At 65.9% G+C, this 23,062-nt stretch overlaps 3 protein-coding genes across 6 annotated transcripts in view; 2 read left to right on the top strand and 1 right to left on the bottom strand.

The window, feature by feature from the left end:
* The window catches only part of IQANK1 (IQ motif and ankyrin repeat containing 1), a 30,665-nt gene extending 29,871 nt beyond the window's left edge, over nt 1-794 (bottom strand). The window contains 1 exon segment of the mRNA XM_055091317.1: nt 680-794. Within this exon segment, the coding sequence (XP_054947292.1) occupies nt 680-794 (115 nt within the window).
* Nucleotides 795-4,728: 3,934 nt separating this feature from the next.
* On the top strand, nt 4,729-14,600 carry LOC102976445 (protein FAM83H). Of its 4 annotated transcripts, XM_028500420.2 has the most exons (6): nt 4,744-4,855; nt 5,576-5,668; nt 8,600-9,061; nt 9,600-9,764; nt 9,850-9,974; nt 10,191-14,600. In XM_028500420.2, exons 3-6 carry the CDS (start codon nt 8,615-8,617, stop codon nt 12,961-12,963), a joined length of 3,510 nt encoding a protein of 1,169 aa, XP_028356221.1. In that variant the 5' UTR covers nt 4,744-4,855; nt 5,576-5,668; nt 8,600-8,614; the 3' UTR covers nt 12,964-14,600. The 4 variants fall into 4 exon arrangements, with proteins under 4 accessions (XP_023973267.1, XP_028356221.1, XP_028356223.1 ...); XM_024117499.3 differs by lacking the exon at nt 5,576-5,668 and having other exon boundaries at nt 4,729-4,855; XM_028500422.2 differs by lacking the exons at nt 4,744-4,855; nt 5,576-5,668 and adding an exon at nt 6,727-6,758.
* On the top strand, nt 13,404-21,420 carry LOC112062610 (protein FAM83H-like). Its single transcript, XM_024117503.3, has 6 exons — nt 13,404-13,417; nt 13,509-13,650; nt 14,753-14,870; nt 15,791-15,921; nt 16,673-16,800; nt 17,017-21,420. Exons 1-6 carry the CDS (start codon nt 13,404-13,406, stop codon nt 19,781-19,783), a joined length of 3,300 nt encoding a protein of 1,099 aa, XP_023973271.2. The 3' UTR covers nt 19,784-21,420.
* The last annotated feature ends 1,642 nt before the right edge of the window (nt 21,421-23,062 follow it).

Genomic DNA, 23,062 nt, shown 5'->3' with positions numbered 1-23,062 from the left:
GTCCACAGAATGCCACCTGGGCCTTTCAAGGTCCGGTTTCTTCCAGCAGCCCCCGGCGCAGCCTGGCCCCCAGCAGGAGTCCACCACGAGGGAGCGAGCGGTCCGTCAGCCCCACAGGACGCCCCAGACAAGCTCGGGCGGCCCAGGCTCCTCCGAGCACGCTGGCGGGGGCCTGAGGTGCTGAGTGCAGGCTGAGCCAGGGGCTCCTGTGGTGGTTGGGTTAGGATTGTCTGTGGCTGGTGAGCGTCTTGTGTGGAAGGCCCGCGAGTCTGGGGAGGCGGCTCCTAGCCCTGTGGGCTGCAGTCGGAGTTTCCTGCGACCGGGGCTGGACGGGGTGGGACAGGGGTGATGGGGCACCGGTGCCCGCCCAGGGCAAGACCAGACACAGCCGGCGGTCTGGCTGCGGGAGTCACCTCCTCCAGTTTCTCTCGGTCTCCCTCCCAGTCTGGCCAAAGAGGCCCGTGCCCATCCAGTCCTGCACCGTGTCAGCCCGTCAGTCAGCGTTCACGCCGGGTGAGCCACCGCACCGCGGAGTCCCTATAAACTCTCTGGCGTGGCCCAGCCTGCGTGCAGATGGGGCTGTGAGGCCCACAGCCAGAGCCCAGGCCGGAGCCTCGGCGCTGTGGGCACCAGCCAGGGGAAGGGCAGACACGAGGGGCTGCAGGAGCAGAGGGCCCACCGTCGTGGCCTCCCAGGGATGCCCTCTGAGCCCGCCTGATCGAGGCCGGCCAGCTGATGAGTCTGGGCCCCCGGGGAGCAGACACCTGGTAACACAGGCGCCAGGTCAGGGCCATGTCTGGCAGACGAAGTCGAGCTCGCAAACCCCGGGCCAGGAGGACGGGCAGGGCACGGAAGACCACGGGCCAGCAGGGCCCTGAGGCCAAGCCACCGCCCCCTGACCCAAGGGGCCCTCGGGACGAGGCAGGGGTGGCCCCTGCGGGGCACGTGACCGGCAGCAAGCTGGCTCCCCGGGGACACCCCAGAGTGGCCAGACCAGAGCGGCCACAGGTAGCCAAGAGGCCGGAGAAGGCCACCGCTCTGGGGTCTGAGCTGGTGCCCGTCCCCGCCGCGGACATGGAAGGCTGCGGGGCGGGCGGCCTCACGCCGGGCTGGGGCCCCGAGCCGCTGAGGCTCCGCGAGGTCCAGCTGTGCCTGGCCCAGGAGCAGCTGCTGCTGGAGGACTGGCGGAGGTGGGTCCAGCTGCAGATGCAGCTGTGGCAGGAGGAGCCACTGTGGCTGCAGCAGCTCCGGGAGGAGCAGGCCTGGGTGCAAGTGGAGGGGCTGGAGCTGGCCACGGCCTTGGAGCAACTGCGGTGCGAGGGCCTTGAGGCGCTTCGGACCCAGGACCTGGTAAGGCCTGGAGGGGCTGTGGAGGTGCGGGAGGCTCCGGACAAGCCCCGGGGGTGTGGTGACCCTGCGAGCCACCTACAGGTCCTGCAGGGCTCCAGGAGGCCGGAGCCCGGTGGATGTGCGCCGCGGCACACCTGTGGGCCCGCTTTCATGTCTGCACGGTGAGGCTGGCGCCCGCCACACAGAGCACGGCAAAGACCGCTGCACAGGAAGCCTTCTCGGGCTGGCCCAATGCTTGCCAGGTAGAGGGAGCCCAAGGAGGGAGCTTGTTTGGGGAAACTGAGGCAGAGGTGCCTCTGCAGAGAACCCAGGCATCCTGGCCAGGTGGGCCCGGGCGGGAGCTGCCCAGCACAGGGCCCGCAATGTGTGGGCTGAGGGCTGGGTCCAGGGCGCAGGTGGACAGTCAGCAGGTAGCAGAACTGAGGTCCGTCATCCCCCCTCCCTCCCCGCCACAGTTTCCTGGCCCACCGGCCCGGCCTCCTGTCTACTGCAGAGCCCGTTCCTAGGGCCTGAGATGGCGGAAGCCGCACACGGCGCCTGAGCCTGTCATCCTCATTCCTGGACAGCTGCCGCCTCAGATGCGGCTGGGGCTATTTTGGGGAGCTAGGGGCTAACCCGGCTTGGCGTGAAGAGGAGTCGCCACCCTCCCTCCAGATCTTGGGATCTGGGAGGCCTCTGGGGTCCAGGCCCACTCCAAGCAGAGGGGCTGCAGCAGAGCAACAGGGTGTGGGGCTCTCTTAGCAAGCACAGACCCCAGTACAGGCCTGGGCGCTGGGAGGACCCGGAGCCGCAGCCTGGAAGGTGCTGGCAGCTTAGCAAAGAACCCAGATGAGTGTCGTGATGGAGAAGAAATGGGACTCAGAGAAGAAGAGTAACAATGGGTAGGGGTGGACATGGGAGGAGATGCCCTTCCTGGCCCATAGCAGGACCAGGAAGCCAAGGACAAGCTGTCACCTTTCAGCCTGGAAGTGGCTAAAGAGAGGATGGCCTGAGGGAGCGGCAGCAGACAAGAAAAAGCACAGGATAGCCTAGGTGGAGCAGAGGGTCAGAGTGGACCACAAGCTTACTCTGAGAATCCCCAACATGAACTCAAGCCCTGCCCTGTTTCAGAACCTTTATTCAGTCCACATGGGCCTGCTTCCCATCTCCATGTGTCCTACAGCCACGTTCCTCTGAACACTGTCCCCGGGACCCCAACCCCAGTCCCAGCCCCAGGGGTACAAGACTCAGGGTCAGGGTCTGGAATGGACATCTGAGCTCTGAATTCTCAGTGCACCACACTCAAGCCTGACTCAGAGATCCCCTGAAGGCCATTCTCAGAGAGCAGGGTCTTCCCGGAAGGACTGTCCCTGGGTGGCTGCGTAGCATGTGTCACAAGTCAGAGTTTGAGCAGGGCTGGAGGTCAGAGGGCTCACACTCACCAGCAGCGGCTCTTGAGTTGCCTCTGTGGAAGGGCGTCTGCCACTTCCCTGGCGCAGCTTCGGGTCCCCCCTTCTTACTGCTCATTTTCCTGGGGGTGAGTAGGAAAGGTCAGGGAGGGTGTGGTCAGAGTGGCAGCGGCAGTAGGGGCAGCTTGGACCTGTGTGGACGGGCAGCAGGTGCCGACTGGGGAACACAGGATCACCCCGACAGCACAGCTCCCTGCCGGCTTCCTGGCCCACCCGCCTGCCCCTGGTTCTTGGGGGGAGGGGTGCCCAGCAGCCTGAGTGGGAATGCTTGGCAACAACATCTGGCCACAGCTTGTCCCCCTTGCCCTCATTCCCCTGGCCCCGCCACCCTGGCTCACCCATCCTCACCCCAGGGTCGATGTCGGGTACCCATCTCCCTGCTCCAAACCACTGGGCTGCCAGCTGGACCAGCTTCATCCTAAACACAAGCCTGAGCCAACCCTGCCTTGCTGAAGCCTCCGTGCCCCCACTGTCCCCAGCACCGCCGCCAGACACTGACAAACACCCCCCACCCCGCCCACACCGGGCATGCCCAACCCTCTCTCGTCTTGGCCTCAGCACCCCTCTCCCTAGTCCACTCAGCTGACCCCAGAATTCATTTCCTCGGGAGGCCAGCCCCAGGCGGTGGGTTCTGAGTAGGGATCTGAAGTGTTTGCGGGGGACGCTGCGGGGACCGAGGCACCTAGGGGCAGCTGAGGGCTTCCATGTGTGTCTGTGCACATGTGTGCACACATGCACACGGAAGGAGCATGTAGGGCTCAGAGCGCTTGCAGGGTCCCATGTCCGTGTGGGGGTCGGTAATGCAGGGTCCTCGGTTCGTGAGGGACTCAGTGCTCATGCAGGGTCCTGTATGTTGCAGGGTTCTGTGGGGGGTCAGTGCGTGAGGGACCCCCCGTGCATGCAGAGCATCCTGTATGTGTGGAGACTGGCATGTGCCCGAGTATGGCAGGCGCAGGACTTGGTGTGCTCGCAGGGTCCCGTATGGATGCAGGGTTCTATGTGCACGGGGGGTCCTATGTATGTGGGCGCTCAGTGTGCGTGTGGCATCCCTGTGTGTGCAGTTCACTGTGTGCCTGTAGAGTCCCCTGTCCACAGGTGTGTGCAGAGGACCCCGTGCAATCAGGGTCTGTTACGCGTGAGCGTGGGCGTGCCAGTGGGGTCCATTTATGTGGAGGGGGCTCGGTGCCGGGCTCGGTCTGGGAGGGGACTGGTGTGGGGTGGTGTCCACACGTGTGGGAATGAAGGTCCCTTGGGTGCAGTGCTTTTCCTATACGTGTGTGGGGTCGGCGTGTGTCGGGGATCTGCCGTCAGGGTCCCTGTGTGCCTGGGGGTGGGGGGGTGTCCCAGGTACTTATGGGCATCCGGGTATGGGGACGTCTCTGTGCGGGCGTCGGGCTGGGGGACGCCCGGGTGTGGTGCGGGGCCCCTGTGCTCACAGGTCCCCAGGCCCTGCCCCGCCCGGGGCTCGGCGCCGCCCCCACCGTCTCACCTGCTTCACCTGCCTTCCGCAGCCAGTAGGCGAGGCCAGAAGCGCCGCCCCCCGCGTGGGGCTGGCCCGTTTCCTAGCGACTGAGCCGGAACTTCGAGTCACCCTGACTTCCGGGGCGAGGGTTCAGGGGTCAGGCTCAGGGACCTTAAGCCTTCGGCGAACAGATGGGCGCCTGGGGGCGCGGGGCCCTGGAAGTCGGGGCCTTAGCGGTCTCCGGGGGTAGCGGGCCGGCGTCCCGGGTTGCGCCGCCTCGGGGCACGGCCGGGTCCGCGGCGCGGGCGGGGGTCCGCGGGAGCCGGGGCGCGGGCGGGGGTCCCGGGGGCGGCGGCGGGCGGCCGGCCGGCGGAGGAATGCGGGCGCGCCGCGGGTGGGGCCGCTCCGCCCCCAGGTGCTGCCTGGGCAGGCAGGCGGCGGGGACGGCGGGCGGGGCGGGGGCGGGAGCGTGAATCAGGCCGCGCGGCGGGCGGGCCGCGGCAGGGAGTGGCTGCCGGACCGACCGGACCGCGAGGCCGCTGGGCGGCGGTCGGCTCCTGCTGCCCTTGTCCCGAGACCCCGCGCACCTGGCCAGGTAGGGCCCCCTCCCCGGGCTTCAGCCGGGCGGGGCGCGCGGGAGGAGGAGGCCGCGGCCGGGCCGGCGGGGTGGGGCGGGGTCGGCACCACCGGCGCCCCCCCCCCCCGCCCGCGCGCGCGGCCTCACCTGGGCGGCCCGCCGGCCCGCACCTGGGCCGGGTCCTCGCAGCCCAGAGCGGGGCGCTGGGAGCGCAAGCGCGGCCGCGTGCACGGGGGTCGGGCGGGTCTGCCCGGGCTGGGGGCGAGGGGGCGCCGCGGCCGCGTGTGCCGGTGTGGACGCGGGCGCCCTCGCTCGACGCCGACCCAGGAGGAGCCGGGCCCGGGTCGAGCCAGCCCAGGCTGGCCCGACTTGCTCCCGCCCTCGCGGCCTAGCTGGAGTCTGGAGAGGGTGCCGGGGCTGGCCTGGCCCCTTCCTTGGGGCGCCCCTTCTAGGCCGTCATGGCCTGTGGGTGGCCCGAGTGGCCAGGGCTCGGTCTGGTTCCCTCCGTAGGGTGCAGGGAGAGCAGAGGCCCTGGCGCCCAAGTCCCTGGACGTGGGTGGGTGGATGGGACACCCGGCCCAGTCAACCTAACTCCCTGGGGTTCAGCAACCCCCTTTGGCCCTGCAGTGTGCACCGGAAAACTGCAGCTCGCCCACTTCCAGACCATGAGCCTCCCCTGCCGGGATCTCACCCCCATCCTCCTCCCCTCAGCCTAATGCCTCTGTCTGCCTGGCGCAGGGTCCGTCCGCCTTGTGCGCTCGCCCCAGATCCTTCCCTCCGGATAAAACCCCAGGCCGGCCCTGTGGGAAGGACTTCCGGTGGAGGCCCTTGGTAAGGGAGCCCACTAGAGCCCTGAGGGCCGTGCCTGGAGGCTTTGTCGCTGTGTCAGAGGTCAGAGGTCAGCTGCCAACGAGCCGGATTCCTGCTGAGTCATCGGCCTGGGTGGGATAAGCGCCCCTCCCTCCTTTAGGGCAGGCACTTGGTAGGCAGATGTGAGTGGAGGCACGCCGCTGGCTGCTCCACCGCTGGCTGCGAGCGGCCACTGCCCGGTCCACAGTTCAGGGGTGTGCAGAGCCACGAAAGGAAGCAGGCAAAGGAATAAGGTCTTCGGGATCATGGGTATAGCTGTGTGGGCCAGGGCAGGGCCACCTGGCGGGCTCACCCTGGACGGGTGCCCCTTCCCGACCAGTCCTGTCGGATGAGAAGGCTCCTTGCCCACCTGGCATCCCCTGTCCCCGCACTGCATGCTGCCTGGACAGTTCGCGTTGACTCCCTTCCGCGGTGAAGTAGGAGGCGGTGACTTCCCTTCGAGCAGGTCTCCGCAGCTTGGGAAGCGGCACCCTCAAAGGCTGTCAGCGGGGTGGCGCCCCACCCCCCAGTCACATACAGTTTGAGGTCACACACACACCCTGCTGTCAGATACGGGGGTCCCCCGCAGTGTGGGGGGGGGAATTGGGAGATTGGGATTGACGCGTATACACTGCTGATGCTACGTGTAAAATAGACAACCGATGGAAACACCTACAGCACAGGGAGCTCTGCCTAACGCACTGTAGTGTCCTAAATGGAGGGGACGTATGTATACGTGTGGCTGATGGATTTTGCTGTGCAGTAGGAGCCAACGCAATATAGTAAAGCAACTATACTCCAATAAAAATTAAATCTTAAAAAAAGAGATACAGTGTGACCCCCCCCGCCCCCCAAAACAGCATCATCAGGTACAGGGTGAAAACCTAGTACAAACAGGCCCACACCTCATACCCGCGTGTGCTCAGCCTCAGTCTGGTCCTGGTACAATGTGGCCGTATGTAACCAGATGCAGTCAGGGGACGGTGCCCCCTCTAAGGCATGGCAGAGCAGCTTTTCCTCAGACAATCAGACCGAGTAGCATCTCCGCCAGGTGTGACCGAATGACACACGGGTATGCCCCATCCCCACCTCCGTGTCACATTCAGTAGCCTGTCACCTCCCAGGGAAGGCAGGCAGGAGAGGTTCCCCAGGTCATCCTGACCCCCCAACTTTCTCAGGCGACAGTCTCCAGCGGGCCATGGATCCCATCCAGTCAGCATCGTCCAGCTGCACCTGCAGGGGGTGGGGGGGGCGGGGGGCGCTCTGGGTTGTCTGGCAGAACCGCGTCCCCAGCCAGGACCGATGTTCAGGAAGCCACAGGCTAAGCAGGATTGGCTTCCCGCGGACCCTCCTTCCAGGCTAGGCGATGAGCATCCAGGTAGTTCAGGGATCCTGGGGAGATGGGCCCTGGGAGCCAAACAAAGACCGCCACCTGGCCTTCCAGGACCAATGACCGCTTTTACCCAGGCCAGGCCTCCATGCAGGCCCTTTGGAGGCAGGTGGGCTGGAGTGGAGCCAGTGGGGCCTGGCTGATGTTGTGAAGTTGGGGTGAGCGGTGAAGGTGGAGAGGCACCTTTGGAGCCCAGGACGAGCCCAGCGGCCACCGCAAAGGGCTCTGACTTCCTCCGGAGTGCGGCAGGGAGCCAGGCAGCGACCAGAAACTTGGAGAGGTTGCTGCTGCCACACAGGGCCGGGCTTGGCAGGGACAGGCCTCTAAGCTCCTGCCAGGATTACAGGCCTCCGGGAGGGCTGGTGCCTGGGGTGTGGCCCAAGGAGGTGTCAGATGGGATGGTGGACAGGGGTCGGGGTTCGGAGAACTGAGAGCTCAGCGAGTGGATTGTGGGGCTTAGAGTGTGTGACCCTGTAGGGCAGGTGCAGGAGTGGCCAGGGTCTGTGGATGGGGCTTGACGCCGCGTCCCATGACAAGCTCTGTGTCCTGGGCCAGGTGTGCTATCGGGTCAACCCTGACAGCTGCATTAAAAAAAAAATGTTTTAATACAATTTTAAAGGTTACAATCCATTTACACTTACTACAAAATATTGGCTCTATTCCCCCTGTTGTACAAGGCATCCTTGGGCCCATCTAACACCCAATACTTGGTACCTCCCCGTCCCCCATATCTGAGTCTGCTTCTTTTTTATTATATTCACTGGTTTGTTGTATTTCTTTTAGATTCTACATACAAGTCATATCATACAGTATTTGTTTTTCTCTGACTGACATTTCACTTAGCATAATGCCCTTCAAGTTCATCCACGTTGCTGCAAATGACAAAATTTCCTTCCTCTTTATGGCTGAGACAGGGGCATTTTACAGTGGAGGTAACAGGCCAGAGAGGGACAGGCAGCAGCCCAGGATCCCCCGGCACCGGGGGCAGAGACACACAGGCAGCGGCCCAGCTTGTCCAGCACACAGTGCCAGGGGCCACGAAAATGCATTCATGTCATAAAATCCGAAGAAAAAAGTAAATATAACAGTAAAGCCTGGATTATATTTTCTTTATTCCAACTATCATAAGATATCATTAATGTTTTCTTTTTTTTTAATGGAGGAAGGGGTCCACAGAGGCCATAAAGTAACCTGAATGGGGTTTGTGTGGAGCCAGAGCCCCTGGCGGGAAGCTGGAGCACCAGGTGCTCCCTGGCTCCTGGTGAAAGCAGGGACCTGGCCAGATGGCCAGAGCGACGAGAGACACCTGGGATGCCTGTGTCGGGGCATCCTTCTGATGTTCCCCCAGCTAGGGGGCATGCTAGGTTCTGGGGGTGCCCTGGAAGACCTCGAGGCACAGGCTGAACTCCACAGCCCGCGCAAGGTCACTGACGGCCCCTTCTATGATGCGTGTCCACGTGTGTGTGGCGGGGGGGCGGGCAGAGCCCCTGCTCCTGTAACGCGTCTCCCTGCCCTTCCCCCAGGTCCCTGGCCCCGACATGGCCCGTCGCTCCCAGAGCTCCTCGCAGGGGGATAACCCACTGGCACCCGGGTACCTGCCACCCCACTACAAAGAATATTACCGCCTGGCAGTGGATGCACTGGCTGAGGGCGGGCCGGAGGCCTATAGCCGCTTCCTAGCGTCCGAGGGAGCACCTGCCTTCCTGTGCCCTGAGGAGCTGGAGCACGTGAGCCGCCACCTGCGGGCCCCGCAGCACGTTGCCCTCGAGCCCCCCGAAGGCAGCCCTCCCAACGTGGACTTCGATGGCTCCTCGGGCACCTACTGGCCTGTGAACTCAGACCAGGCAGTGCCTGAACTCGACCTGGGCTGGCCCCTGACCTTCGGCTTCCAGGGCACCGAGGTTACCACACTGGTGCAGCCGCCGCCACCTGACAGCCCCTGCATCAAGGATGAGGCTCGAAGGATGATCCGCTCTGCCCAGCAGGTGTGCTGTCGCAGGCTCAGCGGGCAGTGGGGCAGGGCAGCCCGAGCGGGACCGTGAAGCCTGAGTAGGAGTGTGAGGGTGAAGGAGAAGTATCAGCGTGCCCAGCTTAGGGGGCAAGGGTGGGGCCAGGGCTGGCTGACCAGGCCTCTCCAGGCAGAAATGGAGCCTGGGGCTCAGCCTTGATACCTGCCCTGGGGTCCCGGGAGCTCAGCTGTCTGTACGGCAGGGGGGTTTGGGGGGCCTCATCTGCCTTGCCCCCTGCGCCATCAGGGCTCTCTGCCCTGGGCTGAACACCCGCCCCTAGCTGAAGGACAGCCCGCCCCCAATAGGCTGCAGGCCCTGTGCCTGCCTCAGGCTCCATCATGGGCCACCTAGCAGACCGGCAGCCCCATATCCCCTCTGACAGCCCCCTTCCTTCTGACCCCCATTCCATGACAGGGCCCCACTCTCCCCTGGGGGCGGGGGCGGGGAGGTATGGCTAGAGAACGGTGGGGACCGCAGAGGGTCTGTCCTCCGTCCCTGATCCGACCCCCCGCAGGTGGTGGCCGTGGTGATGGACATGTTCACCGACGTGGACCTTCTCAGCGAAGTGCTGGAGGCCGCTGCGCGCCGCGTCCCGGTCTACATCCTCCTAGATGAGGTGAACGCACAGCACTTCCTGGACATGGCCGACAAGTGCCACATCAACCTGCACCACGTGGACGTGAGTGACCGGAGGGCGGGGAGGGGTGGCTGGGAGGGAAGGGGTAAGGTCCCTCTTCAGAGACTTAACGCCTCTCCTGCCCCAGTTCCTACGCGTGCGCACTGTGGCGGGCCCCACCTACTACTGCCGTACTGGGAAGTCCTTCAAGGGCCACGTGAAGGAGAAGTTCCTCCTAGTGGATTGTGCCGTGGTGATGAGTGGGAGCTACAGGTGCGCCCAGCCCCGTTGCCCCCCCAGCCCCTCCCCATTAAAGGGCCTCCTCTCCAGAAGCCCTCCTCCTGGACCCCCTGACACAGCTCCAGTGGCCCTGCCCCTGCCTGGCCTGGGTCACTACTCGACCCCGCCCCTTCCCTCTAACCCTGGCCGCCCCCCTTTCCCCTGACTGGTCTCGCCCCCTCCCTCTGACCGGCCCCACCCTACCCCCAGCTTTATGTGGTCCTTCGAGAAGATCCACCGGAGTCTGGCACACGTGTTCCAGGGCGAGCTGGTCTCCAGCTTCGATGAGGAATTCCGCATCCTCTTCGCACAGTCCGAGCCACTGGTACCCTCCGCCGGGGCGCTAGCCCGCATGGACGCCTACGCCCTGGCTCCATATGCGGGGGCTGGGCCCCTCATGGGTGGCCACATGACCGGGGCGTTGACCCCCTTCTCCTTACCCAAACGAGCCCACCTCCTGTTCCCACCGCCTCGGGAAGAAGGCCTGGGCTTCCCCTCATTCCTCGACCCCGACCGCCACTTCCTGTCGGCCCTCCGTCGAGAGGAGTCACCGCGGATGCCGGGGGGCGCCCTGGAGCCGCAGGCGGGGCTGTGGCCACTGTCGCGGCATCTGGACGCCGAGGCCGAACCAGGCGGGGAGCTCTTGGGCCCGCGGGGCTTCTTTCAGGCGCGGCACCAAGAGACGGACGCCTTCAAAAGGCACAGCTACGCGGCCGCCGACGGCACGGGAGCCGTGGAGAATTTCGCCGCCGCGCGACAGGTGTCGCGGCAGATGTTCCTCAGCCGCGGTGATGACTTCCGCTTCCAGACCAGCCACTTCCACCGCGACCAGCTCTACCAGCAGCACTACCAGTGGGACCCGCAGCTCGCACCGGCGCGCCCTCAGGGCCCGTTCGAGAAGCTGCGCGCTGGCCGCCCTGGCTTCGCGGACCAGGACGGCTTCGCGCCGGGCGCCGGGCAGCGCTTTCCGGAGCTTGGCCCGGACGGACACCAGCGGCTGGACTACGTGCCATCCAGTGCCTCGCGGGAGGTGCGCCATGGCTCTGACCCTGCCTTCGGGCCCGGGCCCCGCGGTCTGGAACCGGCCGGGGTCTCATGCCCCAACCTGGGCCAGCGCTTCCCTTGCCAAGCGGTGACGAGGCTAGGCCCGGAGGCTGTGCCCGAGCCAGAGCGCAGAGGCCGGCCCGAGGGGCGGGCGGGACTGCGGCACTGGCGCCTCGCCTCCTACCTGAGCGGCTGCCACGGTGAGGACGCTGGCGACGAGGGCCTGCCCGCGCCCATGGAGGCCGAGGCCTATGAAGACGACGTGTTGGTTTCTGGGGGCCGGGTGGCCTCCGGGGACCCGCTGACCTCGAGCTTCCGCGTGCCCACGTCCTTCCCGGGCTCCGGCAGCGGTGGTGGCGACGGCCCCGAGCCCGAGGGCCTGGAGGCAGGCCTGGCCAAGCAGGACTCTTTCCGCTTGCGCCCGAACCCGCTGATCCAGCGCAGCTCGCGGCTGCGCTCCTCGCTCATCTTCAGCGCATCGCAGGCGGAGGGCACGGGCGGAGCCGCTGCGGCCACCGCGGAGAAGGTGCAGCTGCCGCCCAAGGAGCAGGTGGGGAGCGAGATGCCGGCGTCCAGTGGCAAGGCCGTGTGCTCTGCCGTCTCCACCAAGGTGGCCGAGCTCCTGGAGAAATACAAGGGCCTGACTCGAGACGCCGGCGGCGTGGGGGCCGCAGTCACGGTCGCCAGCCACAGCAAGGCTGTCCTGTCCCAGGCGTGGCGGGAGGAGGTGTCGGCACCTGGGGGCGGTGGGGGCGAGCGCCGCAGCCTCGAAAGCCACCTGCTAGACCTGCGCGACTCCTTCGCGCAGCAGCTGCACCAGGAGGCTGAGCGGCAGCCGGGAGCCGCCGCCCTCACCGCCACGCAGCTGCTGGACACGCTGGGCGGGCGCAGCAGCGGCGCTGACCCGCTGCCCTCGTGCTTCCCTTCCACCCAGGCCCGCTCCGCCTCCCCGCAAGGGCGGGACAGCCCCCCGCCAGAGGGGCCCGGGGCGCGCCAGACGCCGCACTCTGCGCCAAAAGGGAGCCCCACCGCAGCTTACCCCGAGCGGAAGGGAAGTCCCCCTGCAGGGTTTGCCAGCCGCAGGGGCGGGCCCACCACGGGATTTACCGAGCAGAAGGGGAGTCCCGCTTCCGCTTCCGCCTACCCTGAGTGCAGGGGGAGCCCTGTGCCCCCGGTGCCCCCGGTGCCCCCGGTGCCGGAGCACAGGGGCAGCCTCCCCCTCGCCTTCTCCGGGGAGTCTCCAAAGACCGGGCCCACAGAGGAGGCGCCTGGTGGCCCCATGGAGATCCTACGCAAGGGCTCCGCGCGGCTGCGGCAGCTGCTGAGCCCCAAAGGTGAGCGGCGCGCAGAGGATGAGGGCAGCTTCCCGGTGCCACAGGAGAACGGGCAACCTGAGAGCCCCCGGCGGCCATCGCCAAGCCGGGCTGACAGCACCGAGGCTGCCACAGGAGATGAGCGGGGCCCGCGGGCGCGCGTGGTCTCGGCCACGGCCAACGCCTTGTACAGCAGCAACCTGCGGGATGATACGAAAGCCATTCTGGAGCAGATCAGCGCCCAGGGCCAGAAGCATCGCGGAGTCCCCGCGCCGACCCCAACCCAGAGCAGCCCTGAGCTGGGCCACCCACCAGCTGCCGGCGGCCTGGCCCCTGACATGTCCGACAAGGACACACGTTCTGCCATCCTCCTCTCAGACAGCCTGGGGACCCAGGGCCGGCTGAACCGCACGCAGCCAGCCAGCGCGGAGGAGCACGACCGGCTGCTGCGCCGCATGGAGAGCATGCGCAAAGAGAAGCGCGTCTACAGCCGCTTCGAGGTCTTCTGCAAAAAGGAGGAGCCCGGGGGCCTGGGGGCCGGGGAGGGCCCGGCGGAGGACACCAGGGACAGCAAGGTGGGCAAGTTCATGCCCAAGCTCCTGGGTACGTTCAAAAGCAAGAAGTGAGTCTCCTGGCCCACCATTCCGGGTCGGGGCGCCGGCATCACGGTCAGGCCGCACACCTGGTCCTCAGCTAAGGCCTTCGGAAGCTGGCTGAGCACAGCCGGGCCTTGGCCCCACTTGAGGCTCACCTGGTGGCCCTCCCTGCCTCTTGCCCCTTGGCCTCTCCTCCCCAGGGGCTCCAGCCCCTAGCTGCCCCCGCCCACTTCCCCAGTTCCCACTCTCCTCACACCTCAGTCTCTGGGCCCGCAGCGCCACCCGCCCTTCCTCTGCGTCTGACTCCGCCATTTCTTTGGGCTTCAGGTCCCCTTTGGACCACCTCAGGGACCCATCTCTCCGTGCCTCAGTGCCCCATCTTTCAGGGGGCCCGCCTCTGTGCCTCAGTCCCCCAGTCTCTGGGGTCCTTGTGTCTCAGGGTGTCCGTGTCTCAGGGGTCCCCTCTTCTCATGGCCTTCCGGCTGTGCCGCGGCCTCTCCTCGGTGCCTGGCAGCCCCATCCTCCCTCGAGGCCTCCCACCTCCTCAGGACCTGTCCTCCCCACCTGTGTCCTAGGTGGCCGGCTTCACTTCCTGCCCTGCCCCTTTCCGCCCTCCCGGCACCCCTCCTGGCGGCCCACCCCTTCAGCGTGGGGGGGCGGCCCCCGCGGGGCGCCGGCGAGGAGCGCGAGTGCCAGGCTTCGCGGCACAGTCGTCAGGTGGGTGCTGCCCTCACACAGGTCCCCGGCGGACGCGGGTTCACAGGCGCCATCCCCAGCCACGCCGCAGACAGGGGCTGGGCGCGGAGCTCTTGTTCTGTGAGGGCAGAGGACAGGGTGCAGTGGCACCTGAGCCCCAGCCCGCTGCTCCGAGGGGTCTGCGTGCCCCGGAGGTGGGAGTGGTCCTTGCCCTGCAGGCGCCCAGCAGACCCCAACTCCACCCTGTTCTGCATTCTTTCCACCTTTGTCACCAACCCCCCCAAGATCTGTCCAAGGCTCCCCACTTAGCTTTCTTGTATCTTTTTTTCACCTCCGGACAGTAGATCTGGAATGACACATTTGGGCACCAGACGCTTAGAAAGCCCCCCACGGTAGGTGCTAGTACTGTTAAATTAGTGTTTGTGCTATTTCTTTTTAAATAGGTGGGGGGTTTTTTTGGTTTTTTTTTTTTTTTAAGTATAAGGAACCCCAATTGCTCTGGCTGGGAAAGGATTTAAGGAACAAGACTGCTGAGTGAGGCAGCAGTTCTGACTGAGCAGCTGCAAAAGGGAGGGGAGGTGGGGTAGGGGGACACCTGCTCCCTGGCGGCTCGCAGTCTGTTTACCAAAGCCACCGCCCAGGTAGGGGTAACAGCAGAGACTTTGGTTCGAATGGAGAAGGTCACCTGGGAGCCGGACAAGCTGGAGCATCTCTGGCCCTTGACGTGCTTGTCGACGAGTTTGGTCTTACCTGGCCTGGTGCCCGGCTGGCTGTTCTTAGCAGACCTGGCCGGGCCTATCGCGGAGGGAGGCCCTCGCAGGAAATGGAGGCTCTGCCCAGGGAGAGGCCAGAGGCCCTCAGAGCCTCCCGTCTGCATCCTTCACAGCACGCTCAGTAAGACATCTCCTCAAATGTGATTCTGCATATTTTGGTGTTACAAATAAAACAATGCACAAAATACTCCAGCATGTTGCCAAATAAATGTGTGTGTGTGTGTGTGTATATAATCACCCAGTTATATATTGCAGCCTTTAGCCTTACAAACTTCTCAGATTCCCTCTGGAGACCACCACCCATCCCTGTGGAGTGTACTAAAGACCCCTCCCCCTCTGTACTGCCATAGCTCTACCCGCATCTTCTAACCAACACAGACCCCTTCCACCTCTCAGCACCTTCCCGGGCAGGCCTCACTTCACTGCCACACTTAGCTGCCTACTGCCTGTCCTCGCCTGGCCCTCTGTGTAGGCACAGCCCCCGGTTGCCTAGCCCAGCAGACACTTCCCGGCCTCGTCCCGAAGCTCCCATCGACCTGGGGCTTCCCCTGGCCTGGGTGTCAAGCAGCCACTTGCCCAGTTGTTTGGGCCTCCCTGGCCCTCCAGTCCCAGCAGCACTGCCTCTGCACTCAGGGCTGGACTTCCTGGGCCCCCTGCCCCTTTCTGGGCGGTGGCACTCATCCCACAGTCTCATTTGTCGCCCCGCTTGCTTATCCCTTGGGGCTATGCCTCAGGCTCTAGAAATGCCAACAACGGCCCCTCGGGCAGTCTGCATCTCGTGAACAGCTCACCTCCAGGCCAGAACTGTGGTGGCCCCTTCCTCGGCCTTGCCCCAAGCCCTGTCCTCTCTGCCTTTGAATCTCTCTTGTAGCTGCCAGGTCTGGGTCCACCCTCTGCCCAGCTCTCCGTGCCCAAGCCTCGCGCTTCCCCCGCAGCAGCCCGTGTCTTTTACAGTAGGGCAGAGCTTCCTGCTCCTGGTGTCACCGCACAGGCCGGAACCCTTAGGCTGTGAGCGCCTCCTGCCAGGCAGCCGGGAAGTGGCCTCCCTGTGTCCTGACCGCTGCCCAGGGTCCGACGCGGTGTGAGGCATGCATGGGACCAGGAGACACCTCAGCGCCCGCTGGGCCCCCCCACCTCCTTGGCCCCCACCCCCGCCCCACCCCGGCCTGGGCTCACACCAGGCCCTTTGCCTGGTGGCGACCCCAGAGAAGGAAGGGAGCCTTGAGCCCCGCAAGACATTTCCAGCTGTTCTCCCCCTCCCCCAACCAAGGCCTGGAGACAAACTGGGTGCCAGTCACTGTGTTGGTGGGACATGGGCTGGGGTCACTGACAATGACTACAGTCAGGGGCGCTGCCCCATCTTGTCCCTTTTCCCGCTCTGGCTCCAGGCCACAAATGCGGTCACGTGGTAGCTTGCACCCAGGCAACAGATGCACTGCACAAGACCCTCTCCTGCCGGGACCGCCCTGGGAACAGCCTGCAGCAGCCCCAGCTGGGATCTGATGTGCTCAAGCGCCAGGCAGGCCTGCTGTGCACAAAGGGGACCAGACAGGAGCCCAGGGTGACAGCATATGGTGCCCGCGAGGCTTCTCAAGGGCTGTGTCCTCGAGAAGGGGTGGGCTGCAGGAAGCCGAGGGGGAAAGGTGGGTAGGCAGGCTGGGACAGACCATACTTGATTGGAGAAGGTGACTGAGGCTGGAGTGTGAACCTCATCTACTCCCCCAAAGAGGCCTGGAGAAGCTCCAGAACTCAAATGTGGCCAGGAGAGGGCGGGTTGGGGAAAAGGTGGGTGGAGAGCGCTGGGGTCTCGGGAGGGGGCGGGGGTGGGGTGGGGGGCGGCCTGGAGGAGGGGCAACCCAGGGACTGGGGGAGGGGCGCGGGGCTGGGCGCCGGGGATGGCCGCTGGCAGACCCGTAGGGCGGCTCCGGCGCGGGGTCCGGGGAGCAGGGGCAGGCAGCCCAGCGCCGAGTGGCAGACGGTCCCGTAGGCTTGGGAGTGGCCCCCGCGCGCGGCACGCGCGGCCCGCTGGGCCTCCCGCGAGGCCGAGCCACTGAACACCCTCCGGCCGGGCCGGGCCTCCGGGGAGGCGAACCTACAAGCAGACGAGGATCGTCGTAGGAGGCGTGGACGGAGCGCCCTGAGGCGAGGGAAGCGGACGGGGGAGGGGAAGGAAGGTGGAAGGGAGGGGAGGGCGGGAGGGCCGCGGGCTCACCGGTCGCGCGCCGGCCGCGTTGCCACCACGGCCCGGGTTCCGGTCACTCCGGATCAAGGCCTGGACGGCCACCTGGGCGGCGGCCTGCGAGGTCAAGGAGGGCGCCGCCCCCCTCCCGCTGGGCTTCACCTGGGAAGGGGCGTGGATCACCGGCACCTTCGCGAAGGTGATGAGTGGGAGCTACAGGTGCGCCCAGCCCCGTTGCCCCCCCAGCCCCTCCCCATTAAAGGGCCTCCTCTCCAGAAGCCCTCCTCCTGGACCCCCTGACACAGCTCCAGTGGCCCTGCCCCTGCCTGGCCTGGGTCACTACTCGACCCCGCCCCTTCCCTCTAACCCTGGCCGCCCCCCTTTCCCCTGACTGGTCTCGCCCCCTCCCTCTGACCGGCCCCACCCTACCCCCAGCTTTATGTGGTCCTTCGAGAAGATCCACCGGAGTCTGGCACACGTGTTCCAGGGCGAGCTGGTCTCCAGCTTCGATGAGGAATTCCGCATCCTCTTCGCACAGTCCGAGCCACTGGTACCCTCCGCCGGGGCGCTAGCCCGCATGGACGCCTACGCCCTGGCTCCATATGCGGGGGCTGGGCCCCTCATGGGTGGCCACATGACCGGGGCGTTGACCCCCTTCTCCTTACCCAAACGAGCCCACCTCCTGTTCCCACCGCCTCGGGAAGAAGGCCTGGGCTTCCCCTCATTCCTCGACCGCCACTTCCTGTCGGCCCTCCGTCGAGAGGAGTCACCGCGGATGCCGGGGGGCGCCCTGGAGCCGCAGGCGGGGCTGTGGCCACTGTCGCGGCATCTGGACGCCGAGGCCGAACCAGGCGGGGAGCTCTTGGGCCCGCGGGGCTTCTTTCAGGCGCGGCACCAAGAGACGGACGCCTTCAAAAGGCACAGCTACGCGGCCGCCGACGGCACGGGAGCCGTGGAGAATTTCGCCGCCGCGCGACAGGTGTCGCGGCAGATGTTCCTCAGCCGCGGTGATGACTTCCGCTTCCAGACCAGCCACTTCCACCGCGACCAGCTCTACCAGCAGCACTACCAGTGGGACCCGCAGCTCGCACCGGCGCGCCCTCAGGGCCCGTTCGAGAAGCTGCGCGCTGGCCGCCCTGGCTTCGCGGACCAGGACGGCTTCGCGCCGGGCGCCGGGCAGCGCTTTCCGGAGCTTGGCCCGGACGGACACCAGCGGCTGGACTACGTGCCATCCAGTGCCTCGCGGGAGGTGCGCCATGGCTCTGACCCTGCCTTCGGGCCCGGGCCCCGCGGTCTGGAACCGGCCGGGGTCTCATGCCCCAACCTGGGCCAGCGCTTCCCTTGCCAAGCGGTGACGAGGCTAGGCCCGGAGGCTGTGCCCGAGCCAGAGCGCAGAGGCCGGCCCGAGGGGCGGGCGGGACTGCGGCACTGGCGCCTCGCCTCCTACCTGAGCGGCTGCCACGGTGAGGACGCTGGCGACGAGGGCCTGCCCGCGCCCATGGAGGCCGAGGCCTATGAAGACGACGTGTTGGTTTCTGGGGGCCGGGTGGCCTCCGGGGACCCGCTGACCTCGAGCTTCCGCGTGCCCACGTCCTTCCCGGGCTCCGGCAGCGGTGGTGGCGACGGCCCCGAGCCCGAGGGCCTGGAGGCAGGCCTGGCCAAGCAGGACTCTTTCCGCTTGCGCCCGAACCCGCTGATCCAGCGCAGCTCGCGGCTGCGCTCCTCGCTCATCTTCAGCGCATCGCAGGCGGAGGGCACGGGCGGAGCCGCTGCGGCCACCGCGGAGAAGGTGCAGCTGCCGCCCAAGGAGCAGGTGGGGAGCGAGATGCCGGCGTCCAGTGGCAAGGCCGTGTGCTCTGCCGTCTCCACCAAGGTGGCCGAGCTCCTGGAGAAATACAAGGGCCTGACTCGAGACGCCGGCGGCGTGGGGGCCGCAGTCACGGTCGCCAGCCACAGCAAGGCTGTCCTGTCCCAGGCGTGGCGGGAGGAGGTGTCGGCACCTGGGGGCGGTGGGGGCGAGCGCCGCAGCCTCGAAAGCCACCTGCTAGACCTGCGCGACTCCTTCGCGCAGCAGCTGCACCAGGAGGCTGAGCGGCAGCCGGGAGCCGCCGCCCTCACCGCCACGCAGCTGCTGGACACGCTGGGCGGGCGCAGCAGCGGCGCTGACCCGCTGCCCTCGTGCTTCCCTTCCACCCAGGCCCGCTCCGCCTCCCCGCAAGGGCGGGACAGCCCCCCGCCAGAGGGGCCCGGGGCGCGCCAGACGCCGCACTCTGAGCCAAAAGGGAGCCCCACCGCAGCTTACCCCGAGCGGAAGGGAAGTCCCCCTGCAGGGTTTGCCAGCCGCAGGGGCGGGCCCACCACGGGATTTACCGAGCAGAAGGGGAGTCCCGCTTCCGCTTCCGCCTACCCTGAGTGCAGGGGGAGCCCTGTGCCCCCGGTGCCCCCGGTGCCCCCGGCGCCGGAGCACAGGGGCAGCCTCCCCCTCGCCTTCTCCGGGGAGTCTCCAAAGACCGGGCCCACAGAGGAGGCGCCTGGTGGCCCCATGGAGATCCTACGCAAGGGCTCCGCGCGGCTGCGGCAGCTGCTGAGCCCCAAAGGTGAGCGGCGCGCAGAGGATGAGGGCAGCTTCCCGGTGCCACAGGAGAACGGGCAACCTGAGAGCCCCCGGCGGCCATCGCCAAGCCGGGCTGACAGCACCGAGGCTGCCACAGGAGATGAGCGGGGCCCGCGGGCGCGCGTGGTCTCGGCCACGGCCAACGCCTTGTACAGCAGCAACCTGCGGGATGATACGAAAGCCATTCTGGAGCAGATCAGCGCCCAGGGCCAGAAGCATCGCGGAGTCCCCGCGCCGACCCCAACCCAGAGCAGCCCTGAGCTGGGCCACCCACCAGCTGCCGGCGGCCTGGCCCCTGACATGTCCGACAAGGACACACGTTCTGCCATCCTCCTCTCAGACAGCCTGGGGACCCAGGGCCGGCTGAACCGCACGCAGCCAGCCAGCGCGGAGGAGCACGACCGGCTGCTGCGCCGCATGGAGAGCATGCGCAAAGAGAAGCGCGTCTACAGCCGCTTCGAGGTCTTCTGCAAAAAGGAGGAGCCCGGGGGCCTGGGGGCCGGGGAGGGCCCGGCGGAGGACACCAGGGACAGCAAGGTGGGCAAGTTCATGCCCAAGCTCCTGGGTACGTTCAAAAGCAAGAAGTGAGTCTCCTGGCCCACCATTCCGGGTCGGGGCGCCGGCATCACGGTCAGGCCGCACACCTGGTCCTCAGCTAAGGCCTTCGGAAGCTGGCTGAGCACAGCCGGGCCTTGGCCCCACTTGAGGCTCACCTGGTGGCCCTCCCTGCCTCTTGCCCCTTGGCCTCTCCTCCCCAGGGGCTCCAGCCCCTAGCTGCCCCCGCCCACTTCCCCAGTTCCCACTCTCCTCACACCTCAGTCTCTGGGCCCGCAGCGCCACCCGCCCTTCCTCTGCGTCTGACTCCGCCATTTCTTTGGGCTTCAGGTCCCCTTTGGACCACCTCAGGGACCCATCTCTCCGTGCCTCAGTGCCCCATCTTTCAGGGGGCCCGCCTCTGTGCCTCAGTCCCCCAGTCTCTGGGGTCCTTGTGTCTCAGGGTGTCCGTGTCTCAGGGGTCCCCTCTTCTCATGGCCTTCCGGCTGTGCCGCGGCCTCTCCTCGGTGCCTGGCAGCCCCATCCTCCCTCGAGGCCTCCCACCTCCTCAGGACCTGTCCTCCCCACCTGTGTCCTAGGTGGCCGGCTTCACTTCCTGCCCTGCCCCTTTCCGCCCTCCCGGCACCCCTCCTGGCGGCCCACCCCTTCAGCGTGGGGGGGCGGCCCCCGCGGGGCGCCGGCGAGGAGCGCGAGTGCCAGGCTTCGCGGCACAGTCGTCAGGTGGGTGCTGCCCTCACACAGGTCCCCGGCGGACGCGGGTTCACAGGCGCCATCCCCAGCCACGCCGCAGACAGGGGCTGGGCGCGGAGCTCTTGTTCTGTGAGGGCAGAGGACAGGGTGCAGTGGCACCTGAGCCCCAGCCCGCTGCTCCGAGGGGTCTGCGTGCCCCGGAGGTGGGAGTGGTCCTTGCCCTGCAGGCGCCCAGCAGACCCCAACTCCACCCTGTTCTGCATTCTTTCCACCTTTGTCACCAACCCCCCCAAGATCTGTCCAAGGCTCCCCACTTAGCTTTCTTGTATCTTTTTTTCACCTCCGGACAGTAGATCTGGAATGACACATTTGGGCACCAGACGCTTAGAAAGCCCCCCACGGTAGGTGCTAGTACTGTTAAATTAGTGTTTGTGCTATTTCTTTTTAAATAGGTGGGGGGTTTTTTTGGTTTTTTTTTTTTTTTAAGTATAAGGAACCCCAATTGCTCTGGCTGGGAAAGGATTTAAGGAACAAGACTGCTGAGTGAGGCAGCAGTTCTGACTGAGCAGCTGCAAAAGGGAGGGGAGGTGGGGTAGGGGGACACCTGCTCCCTGGCGGCTCGCAGTCTGTTTACCAAAGCCACCGCCCAGGTAGGGGTAACAGCAGAGACTTTGGTTCGAATGGAGAAGGTCACCTGGGAGCCGGACAAGCTGGAGCATCTCTGGCCCTTGACGTGCTTGTCGACGAGTTTGGTCTTACCTGGCCTGGTGCCCGGCTGGCTGTTCTTAGCAGACCTGGCCGGGCCTATCGCGGAGGGAGGCCCTCGCAGGAAATGGAGGCTCTGCCCAGGGAGAGGCCAGAGGCCCTCAGAGCCTCCCGTCTGCATCCTTCACAGCACGCTCAGTAAGACATCTCCTCAAATGTGATTCTGCATATTTTGGTGTTACAAATAAAACAATGCACAAAATACTCCAGCATGTTGCCAAATAAATGTGTGTGTGTGTGTGTGTATATAATCACCCAGTTATATATTGCAGCCTTTAGCCTTACAAACTTCTCAGATTCCCTCTGGAGACCACCACCCATCCCTGTGGAGTGTACTAAAGACCCCTCCCCCTCTGTACTGCCATAGCTCTACCCGCATCTTCTAACCAACACAGACCCCTTCCACCTCTCAGCACCTTCCCGGGCAGGCCTCACTTCACTGCCACACTTAGCTGCCTACTGCCTGTCCTCGCCTGGCCCTCTGTGTAGGCACAGCCCCCGGTTGCCTAGCCCAGCAGACACTTCCCGGCCTCGTCCCGAAGCTCCCATCGACCTGGGGCTTCCCCTGGCCTGGGTGTCAAGCAGCCACTTGCCCAGTTGTTTGGGCCTCCCTGGCCCTCCAGTCCCAGCAGCACTGCCTCTGCACTCAGGGCTGGACTTCCTGGGCCCCCTGCCCCTTTCTGGGCGGTGGCACTCATCCCACAGTCTCATTTGTCGCCCCGCTTGCTTATCCCTTGGGGCTATGCCTCAGGCTCTAGAAATGCCAACAACGGCCCCTCGGGCAGTCTGCATCTCGTGAACAGCTCACCTCCAGGCCAGAACTGTGGTGGCCCCTTCCTCGGCCTTGCCCCAAGCCCTGTCCTCTCTGCCTTTGAATCTCTCTTGTAGCTGCCAGGTCTGGGTCCACCCTCTGCCCAGCTCTCCGTGCCCAAGCCTCGCGCTTCCCCCGCAGCAGCCCGTGTCTTTTACAGTAGGGCAGAGCTTCCTGCTCCTGGTGTCACCGCACAGGCCGGAACCCTTAGGCTGTGAGCGCCTCCTGCCAGGCAGCCGGGAAGTGGCCTCCCTGTGTCCTGACCGCTGCCCAGGGTCCGACGCGGTGTGAGGCATGCATGGGACCAGGAGACACCTCAGCGCCCGCTGGGCCCCCCCACCTCCTTGGCCCCCACCCCCGCCCCACCCCGGCCTGGGCTCACACCAGGCCCTTTGCCTGGTGGCGACCCCAGAGAAGGAAGGGAGCCTTGAGCCCCGCAAGACATTTCCAGCTGTTCTCCCCCTCCCCCAACCAAGGCCTGGAGACAAACTGGGTGCCAGTCACTGTGTTGGTGGGACATGGGCTGGGGTCACTGACAATGACTACAGTCAGGGGCGCTGCCCCATCTTGTCCCTTTTCCCGCTCTGGCTCCAGGCCACAAATGCGGTCACGTGGTAGCTTGCACCCAGGCAACAGATGCACTGCACAAGACCCTCTCCTGCCGGGACCGCCCTGGGAACAGCCTGCAGCAGCCCCAGCTGGGATCTGATGTGCTCAAGCGCCAGGCAGGCCTGCTGTGCACAAAGGGGACCAGACAGGAGCCCAGGGTGACAGCATATGGTGCCCGCGAGGCTTCTCAAGGGCTGTGTCCTCGAGAAGGGGTGGGCTGCAGGAAGCCGAGGGGGAAAGGTGGGTAGGCAGGCTGGGACAGACCATACTTGATTGGAGAAGGTGACTGAGGCTGGAGTGTGAACCTCATCTACTCCCCCAAAGAGGCCTGGAGAAGCTCCAGAACTCAAATGTGGCCAGGAGAGGGCGGGTTGGGGAAAAGGTGGGTGGAGAGCGCTGGGGTCTCGGGAGGGGGCGGGGGTGGGGTGGGGGGCGGC

Source organism: Physeter macrocephalus, chromosome 15, assembly GCF_002837175.3.
Source record: "Physeter macrocephalus isolate SW-GA chromosome 15, ASM283717v5, whole genome shotgun sequence".
Lineage (NCBI taxonomy): Eukaryota > Metazoa > Chordata > Mammalia > Artiodactyla > Physeteridae > Physeter > Physeter macrocephalus.
Note: the sequence above shows the minus strand (reverse complement) of the source record. Positions and strands in the feature narration are given on the sequence as shown.

Coding starts and splice junctions, on each gene's coding strand:
- LOC102976445 (XM_028500419.2), top strand. Junction 9,062..9,599: donor TGATCCGCTCTGCCCAGCAG/GTGTGCTGTCGC, acceptor GACCCCCCGCAG/GTGGTGGCCGTGGTGATGGA. Junction 9,765..9,849: donor TCAACCTGCACCACGTGGAC/GTGAGTGACCGG, acceptor CTCCTGCCCCAG/TTCCTACGCGTGCGCACTGT.
- LOC112062610 (XM_024117503.3), top strand. Junction 13,651..14,752: donor CTTCGCGGCACAGTCGTCAG/GTGGGTGCTGCC, acceptor GTACTGCCATAG/CTCTACCCGCATCTTCTAAC. Junction 14,871..15,790: donor GTCCTCGCCTGGCCCTCTGT/GTAGGCACAGCC, acceptor CTCTGGCTCCAG/GCCACAAATGCGGTCACGTG.